This window comes from Trachemys scripta, chromosome 5 (assembly GCF_013100865.1).
Source record: "Trachemys scripta elegans isolate TJP31775 chromosome 5, CAS_Tse_1.0, whole genome shotgun sequence".
In the NCBI taxonomy this organism is placed as follows: domain Eukaryota; kingdom Metazoa; phylum Chordata; order Testudines; family Emydidae; genus Trachemys; species Trachemys scripta.
The window spans coordinates 138,839,163-138,864,525 of NC_048302.1; the positions used below are offsets into that span (position 1 = coordinate 138,839,163).

A 25,363-nucleotide genomic window follows, 5' to 3' on the forward strand; every position below is an offset into this window, starting at 1 on the left:
TGGCCCGTCCAGGCGCCCTGCTGCCCACTCGCTGCCTCGGCGCCAGGCGGGGCTGTGGGGCGTTGGCAGAGACGCCGACGGACCATTTACCTTCAGCTTGTCTACGGTGCTGCTCAAGGATGTCAGGCGGGCTGTCTGCTCCAGCAGCTGGGCGGCCGGGCTTCCTGCTGCGGGACAAGAGACCCGGTAAGGGGGCTCCCCGCGGTGCGGGTGCCGAGTGACAGTGACCTTGGCTAGTAGCATTCAGCCCCAAGCACCCAGCCAGGAATCCCATCACCAGCACTGAAATGAGCTGCGCGGCAGGGATAGCACAGCCTGGAGAATCCTGGAGCCAGGTTCTCGAATGCAGGGAAGTTCCCGTCCCGGAGGCCCATTGAAAGCAGGAGGAACAGGGCGGCTAAGCCCCTGCTCCCCGATCTCCAGGAGGGTCCAGGATAGGAGAGGCAGCCCAGTGTGTGAGCGGGACCCTCTCACGCAGCTCCCAGGGCAAGGGCATGGTCCGGTCCTTCAGCCCGCAGCTCCTGCCACATAAACCAACAGCTCACCCTGCGGCGGGCGGGGGCTGATCAGTGTCTAGGGGGCGTCCAGGAGGCACTTGGAGATATACCCATCTCCTAGAACTGGAAGGGACCCTGAAGGGTCATTGAGTCCAGCCCCTGCCTTCAACTAGCAGGATCAAGTACTGATTTTGCCCCAGATCCTTAAGTGCCCCCCTCAAGGATTGAACTCACAACCCTGGGTTTAGCAGGCCAATGCTCAAACCACTGAGCTATCCCTCCCCCCCTGAAGTTCTGGACCCTTCAGAAGGAAACCTGGTAAGGAAACCACCACACCCCTGAGGCGTGGCTCTGCATCGCTCTGCCTACAGGGCATACACGGCCAGTGAGTGCAAGGGAGGCCAGGGGCCCAGGATTCACGGTGGAGGACACCTTTGGCAAGGGGAGGCAGGAAATGGCCAGCCCCACTAGGGGCACGGGGCACTCTGTGGGCTGCACAGCCAAGCACCTCCAGCAGGTTCCAGGGACCCTGAATTCCTAGCGCGTCCGGCTCCCGGTCGGGGGAGAGCGGAGGGGAGGGGCGTGTCTTTGTTCGGTCCACTGGGATACTGAGCGCAGATACACCACCGCGAGGCCACTGGGCTGCCTGTGAGTCGGTAGCTGCAGTGACAGCACCAGTCATCTCCAGCGAAAAATAAAACCTTGACAGGGGTTAAACAAGCAAAAATCTCCAGGCTGCTTCCCTGGACGTCCAAACATGTGCTTCGCCTGTTCCCCAGTGCTGGCCCCTGCGCCGTCACCCCTCGGGGAGCCGTCTGAACGAGAGCGGCCGCAGCGAGGCGTGGGGGTTACGGACTGAGCACGACCAGCAGACGGGCTTCGTACAGAAAACTGTGGGACAGCCCGGGCTCCGCCCCAGAGACAGCAGCCACCTCCAGGAGAGGACAGACGTCCCTGGCCGGTTGTGACCTTCGGACCCACAATTCTGCCCTGGGCATGGGCCGAGAGACGAGCATGCCCGCGGGCCCCGCCCACAACCCGTCCGAGATGGGCCCAGCCAGCCTCTGGCGCTGAAGCTGTTATCGCCAGTAAGTTTGCTAGCAAACCTGGACCCAGGGGCGCCCCTGGGGTCCCAGCTGACTCCGCTGACCTGCCTCCTGGAGGCGCCTGCGCCCAGCAGTTGTGTGTGCAGGACGTACCCGAGCTTCTGCGCGCGACGTCCACCACCTTGGCGTTGGCACTCATCTGGTAGAGGGTCTGCAGCAACTGGCTCGTCTTCCTGTACAGGGTGCCGGAGGCCACCTCCTCTCCCTGCCGATCTTTGGGAAGCGAGAGCTTCGGGACGTGCAGAGGGGGCAGCGCTGCCAGCTCCGCCTTCATGTGGGCTCCCTGGGCACGAAGCAACACAGGAGTGTAGGCCCCGGCTCCGCCCCAGCCCCAGCGTGCCGGGACTTGGAGGGAAGAGGGGCCCGGCCCATTCTCCGATCGGCAGCCACAGGAGAACCAGAGCTCCTTCCCCAGGGATACCTGGCCACCAGCTGAGCCACGCAGTTCCCCTCGTCAGGGGGAGCCAAGACCCTCCCTCCCACTCCCCCAGTGCAAACTGCATGAGCCCAGGGGAGCAGGGACCCAGACTCCCACCCTGAGAAGCTGCTCTCCGTTCCACACCCCAGCAGTTCAAGCAAAGGAGAACAGGAGCTGCCCTCCCGGAACAGAGCCTGCTGTTGCCTCCGTGCTGACTGGCAGAGGAAGGAGGGACCCCTCCCGCAATGCACAGCACCGTGCCCTGGAAGCTGGTGGTGCCGGGGAGGGGAAGGACAAGGAACACCTGCCTGAGGCAGGGGAGCCCTTGGCATTTTCTCCTTGCGAGTGGGTCTGCAAATGCCCCTCGTAGAGCAGAGGGGTCTGAAGTGCCTGTGAGTTTCAGTTAGCAATTAGCTTCAGTAATGCCCTGCAGCAGGGAGGTCCACAGGTTAACGGTACGTTTCCTTTGCATACCACTGATGGCCCTTTGCTCCTATAAACAGAAGCCAGTCAGTCAGTCCCCTCTAGATTCTCACTACAGCTCCAGACTAAACCATCCCAGCTCCAGTCCATCTGCAATCCCCTTCCTACTGCCCTTCTCTGCTTCCCCCCGGGAGGGACCGGCTGGAGAGCAATGGGTGATTCTGGTAGCCAGTCGGGGCGTGTGCAGCCCAGCCTGGAGAGCCAGTGGTGCAAACCCCAAGAGAGGCCCCCTCACCTTGAGCCGGTTGTTCTCAGTTTTGAGGTGCTCAATGGACAGCCGCATGGCGTCGATCTGTTGGAGGAGAAGAGGCGAATCCTTCACCTGGACAGGTCCTGAGCCACCTCCCATCACCTGGCCAGCGCTGACACCTGCAAACGGGGCGAGAACATCAATTGAGCCGGCGTGGTCTGTGCATGCAGGGTCAGGCTGCAGGCTGAGCGGGAGGAAGAGGTAAACGTGGCTGTGCCAAGGAGCTGCAGCAGGAACGCCCCTGGCCGGGGCACAGAGCGATGGATCACGCAGCCAGACATGGAGAGCCCGTGGCAGTGCCCTGGGGGCGAACCCATGCAAATACCCTGACAACACCCCAGGCCAGGATCCCACCCCTATAGAACAGCCTCTTGTCTCTGCAGCAGAGGCTGTTCTGGCCCATTCCCAGGAGAGCCGGGCACTGCGCGGAGAGGGGATGCGGTCCTGCATTTCCTCGGCGGAACCAGCTCTGGGCGCCTTTGTCTCCTGTCTGTTCCCTGCCCCTCTCGAACACTGGGCTAGCTGCAGGACGCTCTGGCCAGTGAGCCACGTGGCTTCATAGCAGTTGAAAACAGCAGCACTGGAGTAGGACCAGCGCCTCCCGCTCCACCTCGGAGTCCCAAAGCCTCAGAACCCCCTTCGCACATGCACTGGGGCCTGCCCTCCTGGGGCCTGCCCTCCTGGGGCCTACAGAGCCTGGGAGAGTTGGCAGGCTGGAGCAGGGTACTGTACCTCTCTGCTGTTCCTCTGTAGTGCCAGGAGCGGAGGAAAGCACAGGAGAGACGAGAAGAAGCAGAATTAAAAGTGGAGGAGCAAGTCTCGAATGCAGCTCTGGCCAGAGAAGCCATTGTAAAAATGGCACCGTCTGGCCCCCCAGATCTGCTCCCTAGGCACATTCACACCCAGTCTGCTGCCTCTTACTCCAGGGACCCTCACGGGGCCACTCGGCCTTGGAGAAGGAGCTGGATTCCATCCTGGCTCCCGCACCGCCTGCTGAGAACCTGCATTGGGGGCGCAGGACCGGAGAGCCTGGGCTGAATCAGCAGAGCGGGCTGTTTCCAAAACCACACACTGGACAAGCACGCAGCCCAAGATGCCATTCCTAGAGCAGCTGCATCACAGGATGGATCCTGAGACCTGCTGACACCTCCCGCCCGCTCCGTGCCGAGAGCACGAGGCAGCCAGACGGCTGTGTGAACCACAGGCAGAGACGGAGAAGTGAGCCAGAGCTGTGAGCGCAAGGAAGGGGGACACGGGTCTCTCCTTTCCCAGCTCTGCCACCGACTCACTCTGGGGCCTTGGGAAAGTCCCTTTGCTGTCCTGTACCTCGGCTCCCCTGCTGCAAACCGGGGACCCCCTGTGACGGTGCACCCCATAAGGCTTCATGGAAATATACTTACGAATGTATTTATGATATAACTAGAATGTGTGTTATGCTACATATGCCATGTAACATATCTCTGTAAAGGTTATGATCTAGTGAATCTATTCCTCCTATTTGTATGCATGTGTTGTTGTATTCGAAGTTATGAATACTGGCTGTGTACTGGTTCAGTTTCTAAGTAGCCTTTGTAAAGCATTTGGGCAGCTTCTGGAGAAAGGAATGTGCAAACTAGGTGCCCAATCAAGAAGCACTGAAGGGACAACGGATCTTGGGAGGCTCCAACCCACAGAAGACGTCTACATGAGGACGTTCAAGGGAGCAGGTAAGCCACGGCTGCTGCCTGTAAGAACCGAGTCACGCATGGACATGTGACTCGCCCAGGTGACTCCAGAACTCCATCTTGGAGTTGGACTTTGCATAGGAGAGAGGAGGGGGGTCTCCCCCCCAAGAGACAGTCTACTTAAACCCCTGGGAGACTCCTCCATTTTGTCTTCAGCTGGCTAAAGAGAGAGCATCTCCACCCCCCAAGATACCGGAAAGAAACTGGAACAAAGGACAGTAACTACGGGGATGGGAGTGATTGCTGGACCCAGACTAGCAGGAGATTAGTCTGGAAAAGGAAGCTTACTGGAATTCCTCTAAGGGTGAGGTTTTTATCTGTATTCAGTTTTATTACTGTATTAAGCTTAGATTTGTGTGTTTTATTTTATCCTGCTTGGTAATTCACTTTGTTCTGTCTGTTACTACTTGGAACCACTTAAATCCTACTGTCTGTATTTAATATAATGACTTTTTACTTATTAATTAACCCAGATTATGTATTAATACCTGGGGGGTGGGGTGGGGGGGCAAACAGCTGTGCATATCTCTCTGTCAGTGTTCTAGAGAGCGAACAATTTATGAGTTTACCCTGCATAAGCTTTAGACACTGCTCTGCCTCTGGGAGGGAGACCGGGAGGCCGAGTGAGCTCCCGTGAGGTCCCACTCCCCATCCCCACAGGGCCTTTGCCCCGGGTTTCCTTTCCGGCGTCCGGGCAGTGAGGCTGCAGGAGGGGGCCTGGGCGGATCGCTCACCTCCTGCAATGCCCGAGACGATCGACGCGATTCCAGAGGCAGGGGATCCCCGCAGCCCCTCGATGGTGCGTTTGGACTGGTTGTTCAAGCGCTGCTTTAGCTCCATCTTTTCCGACTCCAGCTGGTCAATATCAGCCTGAAGAGCGTCCATGGTCTCCTCAAACTCCCTGCGGGGGAGAGAGATGCCCCCCGGGGAAAGGAGACACAGCTCACCTGGCAGAATTCACAGCCTCTACCCAGCAGGCTTTGCAGGATCCCATAAGGTTCGGTAACTTCCCGCATCCTCCCCCATCCATACGCTCCCCAGCCAGCTCAGGCCTTTTCCCTCAGTCCGTTCTGCAGGCGAAGAGCTCACGCGCAGGAAGCGTTTCCTGACAATCAGCCCTCCGTCCCTTTGGCTTTATCCTGGTTCTAGCTCCATCAGGCTGACCGTCGCTCTCTCCCTGGGAGTTCACACCGCACCAGCCCCCTGGTTCGGATACCCGGGTCTGGCAATGGTGTGAAATGCAAACGTCCTGCACCTCACAGAAAGCAGCCAGAATGCAGCCTAGTCCGAGACGTGTCCTCTCTGCCCTGTCACGTCAGCCACTCGCTGCCCCGCCACCCCTTAGCTCCAGAACAGCCCTGGAAACCATGGCAAACTGCTGTCGCTGCTACCCCTCTGCGCAGGCGCTCTGCACTGGCCTGGACCACCCCGAATCCCCCGGGAAACCCACACTCACTTCTCCTTCTTTTTGAGCAGAGCCTGGGTCTCGTCCAGCTTGGTCTGGATCTTCTCCACCCGGTCGTCCGCGTCCTTGGACGCGCTGTCAAGCTTCTTCTCCAGGAGACTGAGACGCACGTTGGCTTCGCTCAGCTCCTCGCCCTGGAGCGGCAGGGGAGAAAGCAAAGTGCTCCAGGCCCCTGGGGATGGACAGCGTGTCCCAGTGCCCTGGAGTGTAGCCAACAGCCGGCACACGCCACCATTCCCTGCTGGCTCTGGGAATCAGGTTAGGCGTACACGGACCAGCCACCTGGGGGAAGGGCTGGCAAGTCTCTTATGGCTGATGCCACAGGCCTCTGCTACGTGGGCAGCTTGTGTCTCCCCCAAACGGCCTCGTGGTCGCTGGGGAAACGGATCCAAAGGGCTAACAGCTCCGCAGGCAGCACTACGGGAAGTGGGAGCAGCTCAGGCAGGCAGCTGTCTACTGCCCAGGTGAAGGGTGCACCCCCAGGTACAGGGTTCTGCACTGGCAGATTAGGGAACAGACCAAGGATGGGCTCACCTTGATTTTGAGCGATTTCTTCAGCTCTTTGATGACCGTCTCTCTGTCTTCCAGCTTCAGTCCCAAGCCCTCGGCATCTGTGATCTCGGCCCGGAGCGCGGCTGCCCTCAGATTGACAGGGGGAGGGGGCTGCAGGGACGAGAGAGGGGGTTGGTCGGATATTGCCAGCTGATGGGTTACAGTGCTTGCTCATGGTGAAAAGTGGGCAGGACACTGCTAAGGGAACATCCCCCCAAATCTGCACGCGACAGGCAATGGCCTGGCTCCCCAAGTCCCTGACAATCCAGGGAGGGCTGGTCTCGCTGGCTGAGAAGGCGACGGACCTCGTGAGGTTACACGCGGTAAGGCTGAAGGCTAAGACACACCTGCCGGTTTGTAAGCATCCACCTCGCTGCACAGACTGCACGTGGGCTCCTGATGCAAGGTGCTGGCCCCTCACCCTGCTAACAGCGTCCAAGGAGAGAGCCCACTCCGCTCAGAACACACCCCATAAAACCCAGCTACGAGGGGCCGTGCCCATCAGTGTCTGCTGTGTGCGCTGCAGCTTGACCATCCTCGTCAGCACACCCCAGCCCCAGATCAGTGGCAGGTTTTCCGTCTCCCCCCGCCATCCACAGGACATCAGGGCCTCGCCTGGCCCAGCCCGAAGGTGCCCCGCAGCCGTGCCCCACCTTGGTCTGTGGCCGGTCGGCGTCGTACTCTCCCTCCTGCATAGCCGTGGCCATCTTGTTCATGGTCGCAATGAGGATAGTACAGGACTGGCGCAGGCACTCGTACGGGTTGACGCCCTGGCTGCCGTAGATCTGCAGAGAATGGGGAGAGCGAGAGCGAGAATTACCCCGTTTCAAGGTGCTCTGCACCCGCTGAGCCAAGTACCTCTGCTAGGTAAGGCTTCTTGCACTCGCTCCTCTGACCCCAGGCCTGTGGGGCAGTCGGCCCCTCTGACGATGAGGGGGTAGGTGATGGCAGGTCCCTACGCTTCAGCGTTAACTGGCTGTCACTCCACCCGGGCCCATCCCAAAGTGCCCGGGGGCTGGCGTGAGATACAAGCCCCTCTGAGGCTAACAGGTATTCGTTCCCCAGGGGCAGAGGGCTGTAGGGAAGCTGAGAACAGGGTTCCTACCTGCTCGCTTGCTTTGAAGGCCAGATCTTCCAGCTTCACGGCCAGGAGCCCTTCGTTCTCCGTCAGCGGGGCGATCATCTGGGCCCCCGCGGCAGCCACTTCCTGCAGCACCGCCACCACCCAGGTCAGGTGCTTGCGGCAGTCCAGCAGCGTGTCCGACACCTGGGGTCAGGCAGACACACGGCGATTACGGGATTCGCTCCCAGCAGAGGCAAGTTTCTCCCCGTGCTCGCCAGGCGTCACAGCACTGCACTCCCCCCCACCGGCTAAGAGATCACGGAGGGCAGTTCAGTTGTCGCTAGGGAGAAGAGCCCGGGCAGCAGGAAGGAAGGAAGCCCAGGAAGCGAACAGGGCGGGGAATTCTTGTCACCCCCTGAGCCCAAGGTTCCTGCTCTCTGCACTAGGTCACTGCTTCCCTCATCTCCTTCCTGCTGGCGTGGCTGCAAGCCGGGCTCCTTCCCAGGGCTGTGTGCAGGCCCCGCTGTGACACGGGCCACGTGGGCTCAGGCGCCTTTAGCCAAGGAAGTTCCGTTACCGGGACCACATTACAGACGGCAGCTCCAGGCCGTAGCTCAGGCAGGAAGAAGTCAGGGCTCTCCTAGCCCTGTCTTGTGCTCTACCCGCCAGCCCCTGTGACTCCTGGCCGCGCCTTCCTCCTCTCAAAGCGAGGGCTCTGCCCCGCAAGGTGGCTCTGCAGTGTCAGTGTCCCGCTCCTCCCGCCCCCAGTCCGTGTCTCTGCTCGCTGTTCTCTCCAGCGTGCTCTGATCTGCCGCACCCCAGCCCCAGCCATTCAGGAAAAGGGCCGGGGCAGTCACCGCACAGCCACGTTTCGATGCTCGGCCCAGGTGCGTGTAACACAACACAAAGAGAAGAGACCCGAGCAGCGAACGCCAGCAGTCCCAGCCAGGCAAACAAAGACACGCGCTGGCTCGCCAGACAATGCGCTGACTGCACCGGCTCTCCCCCCCGCGCACTCTGCCTCCGCTCTCCCCAAGGGACCATTCGGGCCAGGCAGGTGACAGCACCAGACTGGTACTAAAAACCCCTCTCGCCGGCGGGGAGTCACCCGGAGAGGAGGTGAGGGAGGGAGAGAAGATGGCACCTGTTGTGCGGGACTATAATGGAGCTGGCAAAAGTGGGAGCCTCCCCTTCACCAGAACCCAAATGATCCTCCCCATCCAGCCTGCAGCGGCCTCCCCGATGCAGCACGGCCTGCTGGGATGTGTATTCTCTGCAGGCTGGGTGGCTGCAACGTTCTGCGGTTCATGGTATTGGCAGTGCCCCTGCGGCTCCTGGCAAGCTGCCAGCGCAGCCCCCGGCACGGGTGTTCAGCTGCCCGTTTCCCGGGACTGTTCGGCGCTGGCTACCCCACCTGCTGTCCGAAGCCGAGGGCTGCGGGTATCCCAGGTGCGTCTGTTCCGGGCATGCGGCGTCTGATCTTCTTGCAGAACTGGCGGATGTCGCTGCAGGAGGTCTCCAGGTCCTTGAGGAGGATGGCGAGGTCGGACGCCTCCTGCCCCGTCTGTCAGGCACATGGAAGGAAGGGGGAGAGAAAGCTCAACGCGTGAGATGCCGAGGGCCAGAGCATCGGCTGACTCACGTCGGCGTAGCTGCTGACTTCAATGGAGCAACGCCAACGTACGCCAGCCGAGGCGCTGGCCCCGAATGCAGAGGGGAACCAGGGTGGCAGGAAGTCAGCTGCTCACCTGCAGGAAGGACCGCAATCGACCCACTTCCACGCCCATGCAGTCCAAGGCACTCTGGGTGAACTGCGGGACAAGCACGAGCGCCATTAGTTGAGGGCAAAGCAGACGAAGCGAGACGACCTTGCCGGGGGCAGAGCAGGGCTGAGCTCTCTGGGATTACAGGCCGCCAGAGCTCGGGGCTCCTGGCTCCACAGGAGCCGGGGCTGCTTTGCTCTAGGGGTGGGTTATGTGGTGAGGCACCAGGACACAGGTGCTCTCTGAAGGGAGGCCTGGCAGCGCCGACTGCTCCGCTGCAGGTACCGGGCTCGGCACTATGTTCTCAACGCCTCTTCCCTGCCCTTTACTCACCAGAGCATTGGCAGGGCCCATCCCACAACCCCTGTGTCCTCGCCCTTCCCCCAGGCCCGCCCCCCCCCCGGTGGGTGAGAGGAGCCGGGGGAGGAGCGGGCAGCTGGTAAGCCCAGGCTAGCAGGGGATGCACCACTGGGAAAGAGGCAGGACTGCGTCTCGGGAGGATGTTTTCCAAAGCCTGTGCAGTGACTCCTTCCCACGGGCCCGCAGCACGGACCGCAGTGCTGCTACTCACCTTAATGTGGTCTGCCAGCTGCATGGTGCAGTCTTCGGCTTGCTCCACCAGGTGGATGCTGTACAGGTGCTGGAAAGGAGATGGAGGGAGGTGTTAGCTTCCCCGAAGCCCTGCCAGAGCCCCGTGCTGGTCGGGCTTGCGCGGGGCAGCGAACATCGGCCTGCCCCATCTGCACGCAGCCTGCTGGGAGCTGGATGAGGGCTAACGTGCCGCAGACGATAACACGGCAGCACAAGCACGCTCACGGGTTTGCCCTTTGGTAAGAGCGATAGAAACAGAACGGAGTTAATCCAGCATAGCCACACGCTATCCCAGCTGTCCCCAGCTCCCTCACCTGGCTTCATACGTTTGGGGAGAGGGACGCATACTGGGGCAGGGGGTGAGGACAGCAGATTGGCTGCAGTAGCAGATGCTAAGGGGCTCTCTGGAGTGGACAATCAATCAGATACCCCTCTTGTGAAGGGGGCCTGATCTCATGGATTTAGCGGCAATTCTCCTGCTCCAATATACTCCTCTGTGCTGGGAAAGGGGGCCTGGAGGGGCTGGGATTATGGGAAGTTCTGGGAGGTCTATTTCAGTCTCTGACGTGGGGACATGGTCCTGTGGGATAGCGGTGACGGCTTCTGCAGCCAGTGTCCTAGGACGCCCAAATAAGGGATCCCACAAGGATGGCTAGGCATCTCCCTTCTCTAGGGAGGGAATTCAGAGCACTGGAGAACGGGAGATCTAGTCGTGGGCCAGCAGGGGAACCAGATCTCGGTGTTCCGGAGGCAGAGGGGAAAGAAGGAAAGGTGGTGACGGGAACCTAGCTACGTAGCCTGCAGCCTGGGAGGTTTCCCTGAAAGCAGCAAAGCCATCTGGGGCTCTGCAAACCTCAACCCCCCTTCGCTGCTCCCACCCCCTACAGCTCAGCTTGCCCTGGGGCCAGTGCCCGTAGTGCGGGGAGGGGCACGGAGCCGGCACCCGCCTGCAGCACAGACCGCACCTCCTACCTGGTAGTATTTGATAGCTTTGGTGAGCGGCTCCACGTTGACCGTCTCATCCAGCTGGTCCTTGTGCAGCAGCTGAATCAGGAAGTCCAACGAGCGCTCATGGACACTCATCTCCGGGTAGAGCATCCCCACCTTCTTATAGACCTCAACGCTGCACTTACTCAGGGCCCTGGCGGGAGGAGAAATACGATCAGCGAGCCTGGGGCAAGGGTCTGGGCTCTCCAGAGGCCCTGCAGTCTCGCGGGGGCTCTAGTTCTAGATGGCCACACTTGGGCCTGAGGGTCAGAAGTGCTGAGCAGCTCATGGGAGCGGCCGGTGCCCGGCATCCATCCCAAGCCCAGGCCCCCAGGACAACCCAAGGGGAGGGCACTTCTGGCGACTGGGACCAGCAGCACTGGGGCTACGGGGAAGGGCCACGGCAAGAGACAGTCTGTTCCAACCTCTGGGCTCACGGTCAGGCTTTGAGCATGGGCCGAGCGCCGTTGGATGGGCACCGGGGAGGTTTCTTTGTGTTTCAGTGGCGCGCGTGGAAGGATTCTCCATCTGACCTCGGCAGCAGTACGTGAAACGTCTGAGCGTCGGCTGCGGCACTCGGTGCTTCTAGTGGCTGTTCCCAATCCCCTCAGATCTCTGGGAAGGCCTTCCCGGAGACCACACACACCTCCCTCGGCTGCTGTGCCCAGGACGAGGCGCCTCCCTGGCCCTCAGCCGTTCTGGACAGGCTCTGCAGGAACGGGGGCACCCGAGGTGCTCTCCTCACAGAGCGCCGGGGATCCAAAGGCTGCGTGCACGGTGCAGGACACTCGGGGGACTCACTGTTCGTATTTGTGCAGCGTGGCTTGCAGGAGGCTGAGCGAATACACCAGCCCCGCAGCGAAGCTCAGCTGCTCCCCTGGGGCACCCCGGAGGCCCGTGCGCTCGGCCCAGTTTTCATTCAGCTCGAACTTCTCCTGGGCCTGTTTGCTGATCAGCTCGGCCTGTTCCAGAAGAGACAGAGCAGTGTCAGTCCCCGCTGCCCAGCACGGCGGCACATCCCTCCTGCTCCCCGCTGCCCCGCATCCCTGCACCGAGCTGCGCTTGCTGAGACAGGCTCTGCCATGGGCCTGACCTGGGCAGGCACCAGCTCACGCCGCTTCAGGCACACTCACGACTGCCATTTTCTCCCACTCAAGGGTTTTTCTTGTGTTTCCATCAGCTTCACTCCCCTGCAGCCTGCCCAGTCAGAGCCTCTCAGCTCTGCTCCCATCTCTGGGGGCCCTGAGACACCACGCCTGCCCCCCAGGGCCCCCCTTTGGTCCCGCTCCCCACACTAGCCCTGCTGGAGCTGAATTAGGCCAGGTGGGCCCTATCAGCTGGTTTGGCTGCAAACAGGGGAGCTTTAGGCTGGAGGCGGCTAAGCAGGGAGACGCTCACCTGCTAGAGACAGGCAGGGAGCAGAGGGGCTGCAGAGACGAGTTGCCTGAAGTTACTCCCGGGGAGGAGGGAGTCGAGAGGCCAGCAAACCCAGGAGGTATGAAAGCGGCTCAGGAAAAGGCAGCAAGGACCCAGCAGGGAGTGGCCCTTGGCTGCTGTGTGGAGCCCCCGGGCTCCCCTGTGGCACTGGGAGGCAGTGACGTGAGACTGCAGGAGCCGCTGGAAAGGGACGAGGATGCTGCTCCCGAGTGAGAGGAGATACTAAGGGCATGTACCTGCTGGAAGGGCTGTCAGCCTTGACAGACAGAGCTAATCCCCAGAACCGCCAGGAGGCGGTGCCATCCAGCAGTGAGGAGAGCAACCCATCACAGGCCCCCAGCCCCCGTACTGGCAGACAACGCCCAGAGCCCAGCAGCGCCGCTCGGGGGCGAGAGGGGCTCACTGAAGTCCTGCGGGAGGAAGGGCCTAGCTGTGCCGCACAGCGCCACCCGGGGGCAATGGAGCGGCCCTGAGCACCTCAGCTCAGGCACAGAAATAAGCCGAAGGGGGATGAAAACAAGCCGCTCGCTTTGCTCCTCTGCCGCTCCCTGCCCTAAGCGTGTCGAAGGGAGAGGTGCTGGTGCAGGCGGGCCGGGGGGCGCGAGCCCGTCGCTACCTTGCAGATGAGCCGGGGGATGAGCAGCAGCACCAGGATGCAGTCGTGGTCCCCTCCGTGGCGCAGGAAGCTGTCAGGCATGAAGGAAGTGAGGAGGGAGACGTGCCGGTTGGCCTGCTGCACCTCCATCTGGCGCAGCTCCATCTCTATGGCCTGAGGAGACAAAGGGAACCTCAAACGGAGCCTGGAAGAAAGGACCAGGAACCGCGCGAGGCGTCTCCCCGGGCGTCCAGCACGCTCGCTGGCATTACACGGGGGGCACAGACGGGCCAGTCAGTCCAAGCCCCTTTCCACCCCCTCCCAGAGCCACATTCCCACGGCTTCCTTTTCACTGGTCCAAAGCAGGCCCCGAAGGGCAGGGTCCCAGTCCTGAGGAAGGCAAACGTCCGACATCCCGGCTGTACACTTGTTACCGTCCTTCCAGCCAGCGCAAGTTCACGTCATGGCTCAGGACACGTTTGTGTCACAAAACCCCATTTTCAGGTACTTGCTGCTGTGCGAAAAACGTTCCAGTTTGGGCCCCCGTTTCTCAAAACAAAGGTTACGCCCCTTCCCCGCCCCCACCCGGTAATGCCAGATTTCTCCAGCCACAACACTCACCCTTCCCGCACCCCTGCCGAGTAGCTACGTGCTCCGTTCTCACAGCCTGTGCCAGAGCGCGCAGGCGTCCCTGGCTGCCAGGGTTCTGCTAGCCCACTAGCCCACACTGCTAGCCGTGGCCTCAATGGGGAAGAGGCGTGTTTCTCAGCAGTTACGCCATTTTGCAGACTTTTGGGTGCTCTCACTCACTAGTGACACAGCCCGGGGGGAGGCCTCCGACACCCTCCGAATAACATGGCAGCCTTTGGAAGCTGCCCGAGCACAGGAAGCGATGCCGGACGCTCTCGCCTGCACTGGGGAATACACACACCTGGGTCCTACACACCGACATGCACAGCTGCTCACCGTACCTTCGCATGGGCCTTCGTCTCTGCAAATTTAATCTTGAAGTCGAACATCTCTGGCGGAGGCTGCTGTTGTCTCTCAACAGAAGCTTCTTGCTGGTTTGTGAGCTCTCGGTTCACATCCTGATTGCAGGAGGAGAGGGGAGAATTAGCAGAACTACCCTCCCCTCGCCCTGAATACCCCCGGGGGGCCAGGCCTCTCCGTGGTACGAGGCAAGGAAGGAAGAGGAAGGGGAGCTGAGTATCTGGGTGCACTCAGCTGAGGAGTCGCCCCAGCGCTGGGCCTAGCACCAGTTCCCAAAGGGACGCAGGGCAGACTGCTCCGGGCCCAGGAGAATAAACACGCAGGGTGGGGAGGAGAATAGATCCGTCTCCCCGCCCGCAGTTCCATGATGGTCTCACTTGCCTGCTGCCAGCACCCCGAGGAACCCTTCGGGAATCCCATCCACCTGCTCACGTGGGGCGTCTCTCATACCTGCAGCCCCCGGGACACAAGGCAACGCCCACACTTGGGAGCACGTTAGCGCACCGGTTCCAGCAGCTCCCAGCCTGCGCTGCCCCGCTGCGGAGCAGGTGGGTAGCCAGGAGGCAGCAGGAGCACAAGCGATCGGAGGACGTTTCCCTCGGCGTAAACTAGTATTCAGGGTGCTCTGGCTTAGCTGCACGTTCTCGGTAAATCCCGTCTAAACCAGGAGCCCAACTCCTAGGCCCCAGCAGCTGGTTCTGGGGGCGTCTGCAGTGCCAGCAGCAGCCCCTGCAGGGTTGGGCCCGTCCCCTCTCCTCTGCAGTGGCAGGTGGTGCTCAAGGACTTTACCTGCAGGTGTGCAGTCAGCTCCCTGTATTTCTTGATGGTCTGCTGGTAATCTGCCACTGTCTCCTGTGCAGCCTCCACGCGCTTCTCCGCCTCGCGGACCCGTGCCGTTGCCATGTCCAGCTGCTCACGCAGCTCCAGCTCGGTCTCCCTGGCATTCTCCTGCAGCTCGTCGTTCATCTCGTTCATGGCTTCCTAGCGGGAAGAAGGGGAGGGGGCTGCCGCTACACAGCTCGGCCTGCCGGGCCACAGGAGCGGGGGCTTTCAGAGGAGGGAAGGGGCACAGCTTCGGGGCTGACCAGGAGATCAGCTGCGGCCAGTGTGCCCAGGGGGAGCTTGGGAGATCAGCCAACCCTGGTGACTTCATTGAGCCTCGCCTGAGCCCGTCCAGCATCCAGCATGGCTCTGCCGTGGCAGGCGAACGGCCCACCCAGCACCGCTCTCCCGCTGCTGCGCCCCGGCCTGCGAACAGCCTGGCTGCAGACCTCACGCAGACAAAGGAACAAGCGTGGGTTCTGTCTCATTCCTCTCTGACCCATGGCAGAGAGCTCCGCCTGCTGGGCAGCTTACCAGGTCGCCGACGGTCTCGCGCAGCTCCCGGACCTTCTCCTCCAAGTCCAGGTTTCTCTCAGTCAGAGTCTCCACCATCTCTTCAGCACCCAGCGCAGCATCCACCTAAGGACCCAGGGCTCAAAAGCTTAACCCTGACCTGGGCTCCCACATTCCAACACCACTGCATAAGAATGTAAGACCGACCATCCTAGGTCGGCCCAATGGTTCATATAACCAGTGTCCTGTCTTCCCACAGCGGCCAGTGCCAGACGCTTCAGAGAGAGTGAACAGAACAGGGCAATTATCGAGTGATCCATCCTCTCTCAACCATTCCCAGCTTCCGGCAGTCAGAGGTGTAGACACACCTGGAGCATTGGGCTGCATCCCTGACCTGCTTGGCTAATAGCCATTGATGAACCTATCCTCCATTAACTTATCTACTTCTTTTTTGAACCCAATTATACTTTTGGCCTTCACAACATCCTCTGGCAAGGAGTTCCACAGGTTGACTGTGTGTTGTGTGAAGAAATACTTTGTTTTGTTTTAAACCTGCTGCCTATTAAATTCATTGGGTGACCCCTGGTTCTTGTGTTATGTGAAGGGGTAAGTAACACTTCCCTATTCACATTCATGATTTTATAGACCTCTACCCTTATCCCCTCCCTTAGTTGTCTCTTTTCTAAGCTGAACAGACCCAGCCTTTCTAATTTCTCCTTGTATGGAAGCTGTTTCATACCCCTCAGCACTTTTGTTGCCCTTCTCTGGACTGTTTCTAATTCTAATATATCTTTTTTGAGATGGGGCAACCAGAACTGCACGCAGTATTTATGATGTGGGCGTACCATGGCTTTATATTGTGGTCATAATAATATATTCTATCTTATTACCTATGCCTTTCCTAATCACTCCTAACATTGTTCGCTTTTTTGACTGCTGCTGCACATTGAGTGGATATTTTCAGAGAACTCTCCACAATGACGCCAAGATCCCTCTCTTGAGTGGTAACAGCTAATTTAGACCCCATCATGTTATAGGTATAGTTGGGATGTTTTCCAATGTGCACTACTTTGCATTTATCAGCACTGAATTTCATCTGCCATTTTATTGCCCAGTCACCCAGTCTCTGTGGCCTGCACTGCTTGCCCCAGCTCCCACTGGCCGAGAACCGTGAACCATGGCCACTGGGAGCTGCGGACGGTCAATGTAAAGAAACTGTCTTGTGGCCCACCAGTGGATTACCCTGACAGGCTGCATGCGGCCTGCGAGCCGCACGTTGCCCACCACTGCGCTAGAGGAACACTCAATGTTCCAGCAGGGTGAGGGGATGGGAAGAGACACCTGGCTTCAATCTTCACAGCCACTGTGGCCACAGAACCTGGAACATCATGACACTAATACCTAATGTGCTTTTATGCAACCTCCAGTCAGTTTCAAAGGCCTCAAAGAAATCTGTCTTTTACTGCTTTGCCAGACCTGAGCCCAGCTTTTCCAAAGCGCTCTGCTCTGCACTGAAGCCCAGGACAAGTTATGGGTCAGATTTATCAGAGGCATAATGGGAGCTCACTCTCTTTACATCTGAACAGGATTCATTATTTCTCTCCCTTTGCGTATGATCAAGCGGTGTCAGTGATAATTATCACTCTCCTACCAAGCCAGGATCATGCTAGAGTATCCGTTCTGTATCGCCTGCTTCTTCCGCAGCAGACATTCAGTGCCTGCCTCTAGGAAGCCCGTAAAATGCAAAGGGGAGCACGCTGCATTGTAGTCAATAAGGAACCTTCCCCCAGGGACCCCCACAACGTCACTAGAACCTCTGCATGGCTGTAACTCGCCCGTCCTCCTGACCGCACCATGCTAAGACAAGCATGTTTAGGTGGCACTGAATTCCAGAGGTGGTAAGACATCGGTTAGACTCTCCTTTGGAAAGGTTTCTAAGACACCAGGTGCAAAGCGTCTCTTCCATTCAAGGAAGCAGCCTGCAGCCACGCATGAACTACAGCACAGAGTCCGACCCAGCTCGTGCTGGAGAAGGGCACACTCTACAGCAGGATCCCCTGGGACTCCCTTACTGCCTCCTGGGATGCTCTAAGCGTGTGATTTCTAAGCAAAAGCCCCACGCCAACAGTTCACCGGAGACACCAATTTGCCTGGCAGTAGTTCCCTGACTCTCTTTGAAGCCCCAAAGCACCTGGGGTTGACTTACCTGCTCTTTCAACTCATCAATGGTTCTCTCTGCCTGCTTCACCTCCTCCTGCAGCTTCTCCTTCTGCTGACGCAAACTCTCCAGCTCTGAATTCTTCTTCTCCATGTGTTTCTGAAGCTTCACATGCTCCTGCTTCTCTGATGCAGACAGATCCCGCATCCTGAAACAGAGCAAACACACTCCGAGCAAACGGAAAGGGACCCAGGGACTGTGACCATTCCCTGTCCTTGCCATCACAGCCTTCCTCAGGTGTTTGCAGCCCTTCCGAGTCAGCTGGGATAGGACACCTGTCCTTTCACCAGCAGTGACCATCCCAGACAGGACAGCTTGTGGTCCCGGTGCTGAGATACTGGGGCAGCCATGCTGAGTGCAAAGGGAAGTCATTTACCCGAGCGGGCTCAGACTTCCGTTCCATGGTAAAGGGACTCCCAAACGAGACAGCTTTGCAACCATCAGTGCACATTCACTCAGAGAAGAGAAGTTTCAGCTCCCTGGATACGGCTTGTAACCTAACTTCATGGGAACAGGGCAGATCAGACTCTTGGACTGTGACCTTGTAGTGACTCGGTGTGGCTCCCTCCTGCCCAGCAGAGGGAGTGCCCTTACAGACACCCGAGTGGGCGGAGCCTCCGCCGCCTGTTCCCGCCCCCCGGAAGTCAAGGGGCGGGACAGGAAGTATAAAAGCCTGCCGCCAGAGCTCAGTGAGGCCCCAGCCACTGCAGGAAGCAGACGTGTGGCCGGGAGCCCTCCGAAGCCATGGCCCTAACTGGCCAGAGCTGCCCCGAACCCACTACGAGGAGGAACCACCGGAGCCCATCCGCTCCCATCATTGGGCGGAGCCGTTGGAACTCCCGCACACCAACCCCGAAGGCAAGACATCACCAGGGCCCTTCCACCCCTGCTGTTACCCGGAGGAGCCGCCTGAGTCCACACCAGACTTCCCCGAGGAGCTGCCGGACCTGCCACCCAGCCCTGGCCGGGAGGAACCCATGCTGATGGACTGGACTGGGCCCGGTGCCACGGACGAGGTAGGCCCTGAGGGGGAACCTGGAAGTAGCCCGGGGGTAGCTGACCCCGGTCAGGCTGCAGACACGTACGAGCCGATGTCAGTGTGTTTCGGTCAGGATACCCCACTGACTCGCAGCAGCCGCTGCTAGGGCCCCGGGCTGGGACGCAGTGGAGTGGGTGGGCCTGCGTCCCCCCCTGCCACCCCGCTCACGGGTGGCAGGCTTCCCCCTCACCCAACGCTCAGGTATAGGGCCTTGGGTCTAGCCTGACCACTGTGTTGTTGCTCAGCCCCTGCCTGAGGGCCTGAGCCCCTGAACTAACTGTTTGCTTGTTCCACTGGTAGTGAGTCGGTGTGGCTCCCCTCCTGCCCAGGAGGGTCAAGCCCCGGCACGAACCTTCTACAGACCTGAAGAGGCTAGTCAAAGAAGACTATAACAGGTACATTGGTGGGACCATGCAGGGGAGGCTCTCTCCTAGGACACTCAGAAATTGTCCCTGTTGGGGCTACACAGAGATGCAACATCCATTTCACAATGTGAAGCAGTTCAGTAGACACCTGGCCAGGAGGTGTGCAGGACACTGCCAGAAGCCATCCCAATCTGGTCACCACAGCAAACACGCACCTTATCAACCGGCTCCTGTATTTAAGTAGCATGCTCATAGCCAGAGTATCAGAAGAAAGCGGAGTGGTTGCTTTCTGCAGCATCTCACGTTCTCTGCATCTATAACCTCAGCAGACCCACAGTGACCTATCCCACTTCCTCTCCTCTGAGGTTTAAAAGATGTGCCCGGAGTTAGAAAGGAACTGAGGGGCATTTGGGAGGTGTGTCTGTGTGGGACTAGGGGGTTAATACCCTGGCTTGAGAACAGAGGTCCATGGGTCACTGCTTTGAGGCAGGTTTTGTTGCCAGGTGGCAGGGCATGGGAGCTTGCAGTGAGGATCTGCAGAGGTGATATCACAGAGGAGGAGATTTAATAGGGAGGAAGCGTTATACCTGACGAGAGCTTCCTTGAGCCTCGCGTTTTGCTCTTCTAGCTGTTTGACCTGGTAGCTGGATGCAGCCCCATCCGAGCCTGGAGAAAGGAGAAGCAGAGAGACGTTACCCAGCATTTGAAGGAAAATCAGCTGTTATCCAGAGGCAGTTCTCTCAAGAGCAACTAAGTTTTTAAACCTGGGAGTTGGGAGGACAAGGCTCAGGGGGTTAACCCACCAGCCTATCGCCTCCGGCAGCCGGACTCCCACTCAAACTCAGAGGTAATGGGACCTGGCGAGTTCCTGCTTCCTACTGACCAGTCTGTGAATAAGGGTCCTACCACTTCCTACTGACCAGCGCTACAAAGCCAAGTAACCGAACTGTATGCAAAGGATTGAAAGCATTTAGCTGGATGTCTAAGGAGCTATCACAGCAATCCCACAGGGGCAAATCCTAACATCAGAATGGCCAGACTGGGTCAGACCAAAGGACCATCTAGCCCAGTGTCCTGTCTGCCAACAGTGGCCAATGCCCAGTGCCCGAGAGGGAATAGAACAGGGAATCATCAAGTGATCCATCCCAGTGCCCATTCCCAGCTTCTGGCAAACAGAGGTTTAGGGACACCCAGAACACGGGGTTGCCTCCCTGACCATCTTGGCTAATAGGTCCTCAAGGAATCAATTATGAAATGCTTAGAGGAGAGGAAAGTGATCAGGAACAGTCAGCATGGATTCACCAAGGGGAAGTCGTGCCTGACTAACCTAACTGCCTTCTATGATGAGATAACTGGCTCTGTGGATAAGGGGAAAGCAGTGGATGTGTTATTCCTTGACTTTAGCAAAGCTTTTGATACGGTCTCCCACAGTATTCTTGCCGGCAAGTTAAAGACGTATGGGCTAGATGAATGGACTGTAAGGTGGATAGAAAGCTGGCTAGATCGTCGGGCTCAATGGGTAGTGATCAATGGCTCCATGTCTAGTTGGCAGCCGGTTTCAAGCGGAGTGCCCCAAGGGTCGGTCCTGGGGCCGGTTTTGTTTAATATCTTTATTAATGATCTGGAGGATGGTGTGGACTGCACACTCAGCAAGTTTGCAGATGACACTAAACTGGGAGGCGTGGTAGATACACTAGAGGGTAGGGATCAGATACAGAGGGACCTAGACAAATTAGAGGATTGGGCCAAAAAAAACCTGATGAGGTTCAACAAGGACAAGTGCAGAGTCCTGCACTTACGACGGAAGAATTCCATGCACTGCTACAGACTAGGGACCGAATGGCTAGGTAGCAGTTCTGCAGAAAAGGACCTAGGGGTCACAGTGGACGAGAAGCTGGATATGAGTCAACAGTGTGCTCTTGTTGCCAAGAAGGCTAACGGCATTTTGGGCTGTATAAGTAGGGGCATTGCCAGCAGATCGAGGAACGTGACCGTTCCCCTTTATTCGACATTGGTGAGGCCTCATCTGGAATACTGTGTCCAGTTTTGGGCCTCACACTACAAGAAGGATGTGGAAAAATTGGAAAGAGTCCAGCGGAGGGCAACAAAAATGATTAGGGGTCTGGAGCACATGACTTATGGAGGAGAGGCTGAGGGAACTGGGATTGTTTAGTCTCCAGAAGAGAAGAATGAGGGGGGATTTGATAGCAGCCTTCAACTACCTGAAGGGGGGTTCCCAAAGAGGATGGAGCTCGGCTGTTCTCAGTGGTGACAGATGACAGAACAAGGAGCAATGGTCTCAAGTTGCAGTGGGGGAGGTCCAGGTTGGATATTAGGAAACACTATTTCACTAGGAGGGTGGTGAAGCACTGGAATGGGTTACCTAGGGAGGTGGTGGAGTCTCCTTCCTTGGAGATTTTTAAGGCCCAGCTTGACAAAGCCCTGGCTGGGATGATTTAGCTGGGAATTGGTCCTGCTTTGAGCAGGGGGTTGGACTAGATGATCTCTTGAGGTCCCTTCCAACCCTGAGATTCTATGAATAGCCACTAATGGATCATCCTCCAGGAACTTTTCTAGTTCCTTTTTGAACTCTGTTATAGTCTTGGCCTTCACAACATCCTCTGGCAAGGAGTTCCACAGGTTGACTGTGTGTTGTGGGAAGAAATACTTCCTTTTGTTTGTGTTAAATCTGCTGCCTAGTAATTTCATTGAGTGACCCTAGCTTCTTGTGTTATTATGTGAAGGGGTAAGTAACGCTCCACACCAGTCATGATTTTATAGACCTTGAGCATATCCACTCCTTTAGTCGTCTCTTTTCTAAACTGAACAGTCCCAGTCTTTTTAATCTCTCCTCATACGGAAGCTGTTCCATCCCCCTCATCAGTTTTGTTGCTCTTTTCTGTACTTTTTCCAGTTCCAGTATATCTTTTGGAGATGGGGAAACCAGAACTGCACACAGTATTCCACATGTGGGTGCACCATGGATTTATACAGCGGCATTGTGATATTTTCTGTCTTATTATCTAACATTCTGTGCCACTGCACATTCAGCAGATGTTTCCATAGGACTGTCCACAATGACACTAAGATTCCTTTCTTAAGTGGTAACAGCTCATTTAAACCCCATCATTTTATATGGATAATTGGGCTGTTTTCCAGTGAGCATTACTTTGCATTTATCAGCATGGAATTTCATTGGCCATTTTGTTGCCAGTCACCCAGTTTTGGGAGATCCTTTTGTAACTCCTTTCAGTCAACTCTGGACTTAACTATATTGAGTCATTTTGCACCATCTGCAAACTTCGCCACCTGTTCACAGCTCTTTCCAGATCACTTATGAATATGCTGATATCTGTATTGGGACCAAGGTTCTTTGCGGAACCCCGTCACTTACCGCTCTCCACTGTGAAAACTGATAATTTATTCCTACCTTTTGTTTCCTCTCTTTTACCAGTTACTGATCCATGAGAGGACCTTCCCCCTTATCCCATGACTGCCTGCTTTGCTTAAGAGCCTTTGGTGAGGGATCTTGTCAAAGGCTTTCTGAAATTCCAAGTACACTATAGTCACTGGATCCCCCTTGTCCACGTTTGCTGATCCCCTCCAAGAATTCTAGTAGATTGGAGAGGCAGGAGTTCCCGTTACAAAAACCATGGGGACTTTTCCCCAACGAATCATGTTCATCTGTTGATTCTCTTCTTTACTAGAGTTTCAACCAATTTGCCTGGTACTGAAGTCAGGCCCACCAGTCTGTAATTGCTGGGATAGCATCTGGAGCCTTCTATTTATTTATTTATTTTAACGCTCTTGGGTGAATCCCATCTGCTCCTAGTGACTTATTGATTGCCATTCATGAAATAAACTAACTCCTCAATGGCAAGGTTCCCACTGACTCCAACGGGTGCAGGATGTATCAGTGTAGCTTGGTATTTATTCTGCACTCATCACAGCAATGGGATCTCCCTCACATGTAGATTTACTTCCCAGCCCAGGTTTGCATTAACACAGGACCCTCCCCCAAGGCCATTTCACAGTGGGTGGGCCCCGCACCTCTCACCTTTCTCTTCTATCTCATGTTTCAGGATTTCCAGGTCCATCGTGAGATATTCCACCTTCTCTTTCAGGGACTCCACCTCCTGCTGCAGGGATTCGGCCCGCTCCTCCGCCATCTCCTTGTCCAGAGTTGCCATCTCGATAGCATCAGCCGTATCGGCCATTTCCTCCATGTAATGCTCCTTGGCTTCCAATGCATCTTTGGCTTCCTGCAGGCAGAAACAGGGTGAGGACACCTTGCGATGGAAGCCCTGACGGGACAGGGGCGCTACTCAGACTCGGTCACTAGCCAAAACCATTACCCAGCTGTATGGCTCAGATCCTCCTGGCTGGGACAGCGTTCCCGTAGGGGGACTGCATGGAGTCAAATCCCAGCTAGCCGGGCGTGCAGGGGAAAAGGCCACTGCCATGAAAACGGTCTGATTTCTGTTCCACCTCAGCACCTCATCCCCACTCAGCCCAGCAACTGCACTCCCAACCCCTCCCTCCTCCACCCAGGAGCAGTAACCCAGGGGCTGAGAGGCCACCTGGGAGCAAGGAGAGAGAACCAGTTCCAGTCACGCCGCCAGACGCAGGCCTGGTCTACACTAGAGAGTTAGGTCGAAGTAACCTGCCTTATGTGGACCTAGCTCTAGGCATCGACACTAAACTGTCGCTCCTACCGATGTACGTCACTACCCTGACTTAATAACACAAGCGCTATGCCTCTTGCGGAGGTGAAGTCGATGTAGTTAGGTTGGCACACTGTCAGTGTAGACAGTGTGCTACTTACATCGACTGTTGCTGCCTTTCAGAAACCATCCCACAGTGCCCCACACTGGCAGCTCAATGGGTGCACGTGCTCCTGGGGAGGACCCACACGGCTGAGCGCAGTGGGGTGTGTAAAACCGATTCAATGACTGTGGTGGCTGTACATCCATGTCACTTAGGTCGACTTAATTTTGTAGTGTAGACTTGCCCTCAGATTTAACCTTTGCGTGATGAATTCCTGATTCCACTGGTAACCAGGATGGGCGGTACCAGCAGGTTACATTCTGAAGTATTACATGCAACAGGACACAACTGTTTCATTTTCATTAAGGGCAGTTCCCCAGACCCTAATTGGGGATCACTCAAATCTAAGCAAGGAGTTACCCTGGCAAAAGGCAGGTCTGATGGGCTGCTTTCTTTGTGCACCTTACAGAAGGCGCCAAGCCCCAGCACTGGCTCACAGGCCAGGGCTGCATTTTCAGTACGGACACACATCAAGCATATTTTATACCTTTCTTTGTAGTAACGGCATTTAGCCTAGCCTGTTAAAATGGAGCAGTGATCTCGGCTTGTCCCCGCCAATCAAACAGACAGCTGCTGGGCCGTCCCTGGAGGATGGCACCAGCAGACGGTACGGAGCAGGTTGGCGGCTGTATTAGGGTCTACACTTCTCTTTTCTCTTGACCCAGGCCCCGCCCCCACTCCACCCCTTCCCCCAAGGCCCCACCCCCACGCCCCCAACTCCTCCTAGTCCCTCCCACCCACCGAGGGGCTGCACAGATCAGCACCTCCCCCTCCCTCCCAGCATCCTGCATGCCATGAAACAGCTGTTCGTGGTGGGTGGGAGGCGCAGGGAGGGAGGGGGAAGTGCTGACCTGAGCGGCCTTTCGGTGGGTGGGAGGCACTGGGTGGGTTGGGGGGCTGCTGGTGGGTGCTCAGCACCCATCATTTTTTCCCCATGGGTGCTCCAGCCCCAGAGTACCCACAGAGTCGAAGCTGGAAGCCGAAGAGAAACTCACTCATCAGGTCCCACCTGGAATCAAGGGAACAGTGCTCCAGAACCAAATACACTGGCTGCTAAAACTTGTGATGTACAAGGTGGGTGAGCGAATATATTTTATTGAACCAATTTCTGTTGGTGAGTGAGACAAGCTTGGAAAACAGAAGTTGGTCCAATTAAAGATATTACCTCACCCACCTGGTCTCTCTAATATCCTGGGACCTACATGCCAAAGGCGTGTGATAGCAAGGGGAGGGAGGCAGGTCCATTCTTACTTTCCGGGTGAGGGTCTGAGAGAGGGGGCACTGGACGAAGAAAACCCTCTCCCAGAGGGAGCGCACTGAGTGCATGCATCCGAACATGGCCACACAGGAAGCACCACATTAAAATGTGATTCTGTAACTAACAGCACCAGCATCCTGGATCTGATCGGAGGCTTGTAATGTGTTTAACTGATTGCCGGATGGAGCCCAGGCCACAGCATCTCCTCTCCTCCTCCTTTAAGGAATCTGACTGATTGACTAACTACAAACAAAATTTGCCCCCTAGGGCAGATGAAAGAAAAGGACGAGGAAAGCGTTGAGGACAGTGTGTGTGACTGGAGCCCGCTGCACTTTCCGTAGTTAGAAGGAAGAGAAGGGGGGAACCCCTGGGCCCCTCCGGGATGGGAGGAAGAGGGGAG

At 57.4% G+C, this 25,363-nt stretch overlaps 1 protein-coding gene across 1 annotated transcript in view; it reads right to left on the bottom strand.

Annotated features, from left to right (window-relative positions):
• Positions 1 to 3: 3 nt before the first annotated feature.
• DCTN1 (dynactin subunit 1) overlaps positions 4 to 25,363 on the bottom strand; it is a gene marked incomplete at its 3' end in the record, with an annotated part of 104,372 nt that continues 79,012 nt past the window's right edge. Inside the window, exons 10-30 of the mRNA XM_034772558.1 lie at positions 22,936 to 23,140; positions 19,466 to 19,544; positions 17,463 to 17,622; positions 15,278 to 15,382; positions 14,711 to 14,902; positions 13,903 to 14,019; positions 12,953 to 13,105; positions 11,701 to 11,861; positions 10,885 to 11,053; positions 9,893 to 9,961; positions 9,307 to 9,369; positions 8,973 to 9,122; positions 7,601 to 7,762; positions 7,149 to 7,280; positions 6,478 to 6,606; positions 5,935 to 6,077; positions 5,213 to 5,379; positions 3,487 to 3,501; positions 2,740 to 2,873; positions 1,697 to 1,886; positions 4 to 167 (exon numbers count right to left, since the gene is read on the bottom strand). Of these exons, the coding sequence (XP_034628449.1) occupies positions 4 to 167; positions 1,697 to 1,886; positions 2,740 to 2,873; positions 3,487 to 3,501; positions 5,213 to 5,379; positions 5,935 to 6,077; positions 6,478 to 6,606; positions 7,149 to 7,280; positions 7,601 to 7,762; positions 8,973 to 9,122; positions 9,307 to 9,369; positions 9,893 to 9,961; positions 10,885 to 11,053; positions 11,701 to 11,861; positions 12,953 to 13,105; positions 13,903 to 14,019; positions 14,711 to 14,902; positions 15,278 to 15,382; positions 17,463 to 17,622; positions 19,466 to 19,544; positions 22,936 to 23,140 (2,859 nt within the window). The remainder of the gene's footprint in view (positions 168 to 1,696; positions 1,887 to 2,739; positions 2,874 to 3,486; positions 3,502 to 5,212; positions 5,380 to 5,934; positions 6,078 to 6,477; positions 6,607 to 7,148; positions 7,281 to 7,600; positions 7,763 to 8,972; positions 9,123 to 9,306; positions 9,370 to 9,892; positions 9,962 to 10,884; positions 11,054 to 11,700; positions 11,862 to 12,952; positions 13,106 to 13,902; positions 14,020 to 14,710; positions 14,903 to 15,277; positions 15,383 to 17,462; positions 17,623 to 19,465; positions 19,545 to 22,935; positions 23,141 to 25,363) is intronic.